The sequence below is a fragment of the Mytilus californianus genome, unplaced genomic scaffold (genome assembly GCF_021869535.1).
Source record: "Mytilus californianus isolate M0D057914Y unplaced genomic scaffold, xbMytCali1.0.p SCAF_6, whole genome shotgun sequence".
In the NCBI taxonomy this organism is placed as follows: Eukaryota; Metazoa; Mollusca; class Bivalvia; order Mytilida; family Mytilidae; genus Mytilus; species Mytilus californianus.
In genome coordinates, this window is record NW_026262712.1 from 108,572,266 (window position 1) to 108,579,295 (window position 7,030).

A 7,030-nucleotide genomic window follows, 5' to 3' on the forward strand; every position below is an offset into this window, starting at 1 on the left:
CCCTATTGGCATTGACGTTTTTAAACCAAGGTGAGGCTTTGACTGTCAAAATTTAAATCATTTGCCTCACACGAAATAAAATACAAGTTACGCTACTGTCAATTGATTGATAGTTGACTGCATAGCGTTCTGCGTCAAATATTTCATGTATAATTAACGTGTAGAGAGCTTGGCATTCTCTCTACTACTGTACTAGAGGCATCGGATTTAACGTCCCCACTCTGACTGGACGGGACTGCGTACTTGTACATTCCGCACAACCAAACGGACTCCCCACTTTGACAATGGTTTAACTGCCGATAGGAACAAGACCAATAGTGACTATATTTCTATTCCCCCGATCACCTTTGAGGGGTTACTGTCGAGGCGAGCACGCGACCAAAGAGACAGTTATGAATATGGAAGATACATATACATGTACGTGTATTAATCAAAACATTTGCAACAAGAATGTGTAGCCTTAAGACACCGTGCCCCTTCACATGATCATATTTCCATGTTCAGTGCACCACTTTATCCGGGTCAAGCTCTAATTTGGTATTCAATTTTAAACCTTTCATATTGTGAACAGAACCGAAGAACGGATGGTTGCACAGACCAGTAAATATAATATCCCTTGCTATCATAAGTTGGTCATACAACTAAAATGATCATTCTACTTAACAAAACTTCAATCAAATATTCCGTATATGTCCGTTTTTCATACGTATTTGTATGAGTTAAACGCTAAACATTTTAGAAAAACAATTTAAGAGCAATGACGTTAAACTACGCATACGTTTGTACTGGCTCTTCCTAGAATCCAAGCATCATTATAAGAGAAGATATAAAAAATTAACTGATTCAGGAAAGTGTAATCATATTTTTTTTGAAGATGCGTCCTCATGAATTCCATTTGATAAAATTCTACGGAAAGGTGATGAAGTACTATCAGAAAGATGGGAATCATAATAACAGAATCCTTAAGGAGTATGTACATTCTTTTCTATGATTATATTGTTTCAAAAAATTGATTCGGTGAAAACATTTTTTTAAATTTAAATAAATTTCATCATTCAGCGTTGGTATATAGATCAACAAAATTCACCATAAACTAAAGTTACTGAACATTTAAATGACATTGTGAGGACTTGACAGGTTTCCTAGTAAGTGCAATTACAGATGTAAAACGAACGTATTGTCTAGAGACACCACTTTGTTATATTACAGAAATCATCATGAAAGTGATTCATTTAAACTTAAAACATAATCTTCCATCAAATTTCCTCTTTTTTGAAAGCCATATTGACGCGTTCTTATCCTCTCCACAAAAACCATCTCATTCTTTTCTAGATAGTAACAGTCGTCTCGAGAAACCACAAATGCCGAACACCACTTAGAAGCCACGACTATATATCCGCTTCTTTTATCTACTTTGTAATTGCAATAATCCTCTACTTCTTTACGCAATCGTTCAAAATATAACAATTCTAATTGAAAGTCTAGACCCTCCTTTTGAATTTGTGACCACAGGCGTCTGTAAAAGAAATTGTACAAGTCGTAGTCTAACTTTGCAAATCTTTCGTACAAATGTCTGTGAGTGTTATCAGCGAATGAATATGACCGTGGCGCCGTATTTTGCCTGAAAAACAAGACATCCTTTATTGTCCAGCCTAATATACGTCTCATCATAACAACCGACTCAGTGAAATATTCCATTATAATCACAAACTGGAATTCTTTATCAAGTTTCGTCAAATAATTCATGCTTTCTTCTTCTAAATATTGATGAAAGAGATTGGAAGGAAATCCAAACTCAACTGCCATTCTGTTGTTTGTCATTGACCACCTATATGGTAAACCATGTTCATAATGAGAAGGATCTTGCAGATACTTTAAAACTTTATTGCGTGATTTTATTCTTTCAAAAATATATGGAGCTCTGAAATAATTCAAGGTCGACAAGAACTGATCAAATGGTTCGCGAACAATACCTATATATGCTGTGTCAGTTGGCATATACTTATGAAAAGCTTCACTGTTGTATAACACATGGCAGCATAATATGTCGTATGTTCTATTTTGTGGAGGAGGAAGAATATTTTTGTCATTCAAAGTCGACTGTACACTGATAACATTATCCCAATGATCTTCACGAATTATTGGAAGTACAAACGTGAGGTTGCGAGATTCACCATAGCGAAGAAATATGTTCTGTGCGGTCGTACTTCCTGCTTTGTGGACTTTCAGAAATGCTACTCTTTTGTAATGTACTTTGGTTAATTCAATTTCGGGTGAAACATTTGTCGAGACCAATCTAGGGTCTGACAGCGGGGTAAGAACAACAGTCTTCTCGGATATTTGTTGCCCAACTCTAGCTCTTGATACATTTCTTTGAAACAGAGAAGACGGAGAAACGGACACAAATCTAGAACTGACGGAGTAATGGACAGCTTTCGACTTGGTGGCTGAACGATATTTATCTCCGTGAAGTAGTGCAAATATTGTCAGCATGACGATCGGTATAGATAAAACAGTCAATCTGGAATTTAAAAAAAAAAGATATATAAATTGTGTAATTTTATATTTGTTACAATTTGTAATTTTCTATTTTAAAATGATACCAGTTCAGCACCTTTTTAAAATATATTTTGCACAGCATCTACTGAAATAAGTCACCAGAACACGACTTTTAAAGAGATTTGCTTACATAATCCAGATGCATTAATTTTACACTGGTTGTATTTCTTACGTGCATTATATCTAATTACCTATCTAATTACCTCACTGGGAACGAATTGGAAGACTACAGAGATACGGGGAAAACATGCGTTATAAAGTTAAGAATCAAAAGTAAAGAGGAATAGAAAATTGTCGACACCTGTCCAATCCCTTTGAATTTGAGTGTGTATAATGAGATAATATTTTTCAGTCAAATTTTATTTGCATTTTACAAAGAAGATATTTATATGATACTTTTTTGTATTATATTGTAAATAAAATACGTTTGATAATACGACAAGTTGAAAGTCATCATTTATAAAATACATCATTGAATCAATCTGGATATATAATACATAGATAATTTGATAGGTTTGGAATATATTAGTCAAATTAAACTAATTACGATGAAAATGTGAATCTTTCAGTCTGGCCACTTTCAAACTGATGTTCATATCTCAATACACGCGCAAAAATAATGATATAAAGTAAAACTTTCGAAGCTGGAATACTGTGACACTGTGAATTAAACAGCTTAAAGATTTAATTTTGACTTGGTGAACCTTGAACAATATATACGGACAAATCGTTCCTTAATGACAATCTGATCAAAATCAAGATATATTGTAACTCGCTTGCTCGTCGAAGATCGAAATCAGAGATCGATTGCCTTCATGACTAAATTGTGTATATTGTTTGATTGTTTGTTTGCTGTTAAGATAAATAAATATTGGTTACATCTTTTGTTACAGATTTTTTTTTATCTTAACCGAACATGATACTCGCTGACAAAACGACCAAGGTCAAATAACATCACACGATGAGGAAATTTCTGATTCACCTGGACTCCCGCATATATTAACTGGTTTATGTTTTTCATGTATCATCTTCGGAAAAATCCTGTTAATAATTGGTGTGAAGTACGGCTGGCGGGCGGATGCCAACAGTATCCGTGCAATCTGTAAAACTTATGAACCGTTCAACCAATGCTTTTTAAATTTTAATATGGTAACACTGATAACACAATACAGTTCAAGTTCGATATTTGCGATTTTTGTTATACAGTTCAGTAGTTATGGTCCTTGATAAACATGTTTTTGAAAATGGCACTTTTTTCGTTCAATATTTTTTGAACCCTTCTACTAATGGTTTTCAAATTATGATATGTTATTACTGATGACAAAATGGAGGTGAAGTTTGATAATGAAAATTTTCACATTTACTGTTCAGGAGTTATGGACCTTGATCTATTGGAAAATTGCACTTTTTTTGGTTCCCGTGCAATTACTCATGCATCACTTGACCAACGCTTTTAAAATTTTAATATGTTGTTACTGTTGACAAAATGAAGGTCAAGTTCGATATTGATGATTTTCACTTTTGCCGTCCAGGAGTTATTCTCCTTGATAAATTGAAATTGACATTTCATGTTGTTTCCGTGCAATTGCCCAAAAAGGTCTGCAAAACCATCTGTTTTCATCTTTGTATCGTTGAGTTGCATCTTTAATGTTATTGTGCAATTACTTATGAACCGTTCAGCCAATGCTCTTAAATTTTAATATGTTTGTTGTGATGATATATGATAAAAATTAAACTTTGTTAGTTGCATCTTTGTAATTGATTATTTCAATCTTAAGAAATAGGGGTACAAAATAGGGGAAACCATACGAATGTATGACCATGTTCAAAGTGAAAGGTATCTAACAATAAAGGCCCCAAAAGGTCAGCCAAAACCATCTGTTTCATCTTTGTAACGTTGAGTTTTTTTGTTTTTTTTTTCTTTGGGTTTGATCTGCTCTTTAACATTTGTATTAGATTTTTGGATATTTAAATATTTTCACCTCGAGCATCACTTAAGAGACATTAATTGTCGAAATTTGCATCTGGTGCATTAAGATTGATACCGTTTATGTTGTTACTATAGCTATATCACGCCATTTTATTATCAAAATACTAACATCTGATTGAGTTTTAGATACTTATGATCATATCAACAACTTTATAATTTATTTAATCTAAATGTCTTACCCCTATCAGTTATAATGAAGCTTGAAATAGTGACATTTTCCAGTGGTTCATGCCTTCCTTTAAGTATGTAGGGAGAGCACTCCTCCCCGTGCTCTTGTTTAATCTTCAATACTATTTTTTTTTATCTACCACTAATCTCAATAAATGTGTTATTACTTTTAGAACTAGTAAATTATACACCTTTTTCAGAGATTCTAATGATACTCTTCTTTCTTGTAATTTCATATTTTCTAGATAGGAAACACACTTACATGCGTGTATTAGCCATATCAACATCGCTGAAAGTAGAAATTTATGATAAAGTGATGTATATCCAACCCGTATGATGCGTCGTTCTTTTATTCGAATGACAAAGTTAATGAGACATGCCTTTTCATCAGATTGATTATGATAAGATATGTCTTGCAATATGTTACTTTATCTTACTACTGTATTGTAAAAAGATGTAACCATATAAGGTTTATTTTTGCAAGACATGATTGTTTAAGAAAAAAACAGATTTAAAAAAAAAGTTTTAATTTCATATCGAAAGTAACTATTCCAATAGCTTGATTTACATGGGATTGAATATGTTACAGTGATTTTCAAAATTCCTTGAACATTGGAAGATTAAGTCAAATCAGCAGTCATTATTTTTTATAAAATCGAGTTTTATAAGCGCACCACCCCTTGCCTATCTACACCACATGTTATAAAACAAAAACAAAAATAAAAACGTAACATACGTTGTACAAGTGTACAACAACACCACTAAATAATATTTGAAAACACCAGATCTGAAACCAAACTTGTTACATTTCTCGATTAAATGAAAATGAGGAACGTTGAGCAATTGCGTATTACGAATTACCGGTCTTTCCTTCTCCTATAACACCCTGCTCAGTGGCTCCGTAATTCTCGAATCACGGCTTTGAGACGTGAGCAAACATTATCAGGGACGTCACAATGTCTAACGAGAAATTATCAACGACGTCACAATGTGTGAGAGAAATTATCAAGAAGAGGAAAAGACCAGAAATAGAATGATAAACAATTATCGAGTTTCTCTACGTATAGATATCGTAAAATATCAGCCTCTCGTCAAAAAAAATTCACATTGATATTTATCGTTATCAATGTTAAGAACAGCCGATATCATATACTTACATGGCTGTCATTCGATTTATCGAGACAAACGATCGTGAAAGAATAAGAAACGGTGATCAAGCATACGACCGGATCGTGAAGACAATTTTAAAAATACTATTTAACTGCAAGATCTGTGAAAATATCCGTTGTATTATCAACAGGCGGAAAAAAATCAGACAAAGACATATGTCTGTCAAAATGGTTCAGCTTCCTTCATAAAACTGCGCAATAAGATAAAGAGAAAATGCAGTACTTTTTAAGAAAACACAAAGAGGCGACACTCAACCTTGTGTGACTCATTGAAGAAACAACACGTCTGAATCTATAATGGTCACATTCAAATAAATTATGAAAGGATTTTTCTGATTTTAAATCAAAATTGATCTTGTAAGATCAAGCAACGCAGTTTTTTTTTACCGTGAAAGCAATGCATGACCAGACAGGACTTATTTATATACAAGTAGTACTTCCATGGTCATTTAAATGGGAAAATTAAACACATTTATGTTAAAAGTAAAGCGCGTTCTGTTCATTGTTTATGACAAATATTTTGATTAAATATTAAGACCTGTTTTCACTTAACATTAAAACATAACTTGACATCCAAGATGATAAGGCCACCAGGAGCCTTACTTGTCAAATGTAAGTATCTTTATATTTAAAATGATTTTGATTTTGTAAATATGCAAAGCGACAGGTGGTCTAGATAATATTTCCTGGAAATACATTGAATGTGTGTGCATTGGTATATGTCATAGTACTCAACTAGGTAGTGAAAATTTCAACGTAAATACCTCTAGTGTGATGGGATCGATGTTCTAGCTTGGTCTGTAAAATTCCTCAATGTCAAGCATGCATAGCTCTTTTGTCTAAAGTTCAAATAAAGTGACAGCCATTGCATGTCAAAGCACTACTTAGCTTGTATTGTGCTGAAAACATTGCCATATCTTTAATTGACTGTAAGAGCGTACCGGTTCCCGGAACTTAGGAAGTATCAAAACAGGTACATCAGAACTGAGAAACAGACAAAATATACCCTCCTTTTTATATGTTATGCAATTTATTTTAATATTCAAAACGTGTTCGAAAATGATCACCAGCTATTAAGTTTTCATTTGATACCAAAATTACCAAAATATTCTTCATATTTCGGAAGTTTACACACATGCGTAGG

The 7,030-nt window shown here is 33.2% G+C and overlaps 1 protein-coding gene across 1 annotated transcript; it reads right to left on the reverse strand.

The window, feature by feature from the left end:
- Positions 1–1,196: 1,196 nt before the first annotated feature.
- Positions 1,197–2,493, reverse strand: LOC127706717 (galactose-3-O-sulfotransferase 4-like). The gene has a single exon (XM_052211374.1). It carries the CDS (start codon positions 2,491–2,493, stop codon positions 1,216–1,218), a length of 1,278 nt encoding a protein of 425 aa, XP_052067334.1. The 3' UTR covers positions 1,197–1,215.
- Between the last annotated feature and the right edge of the window lie 4,537 nt (positions 2,494–7,030).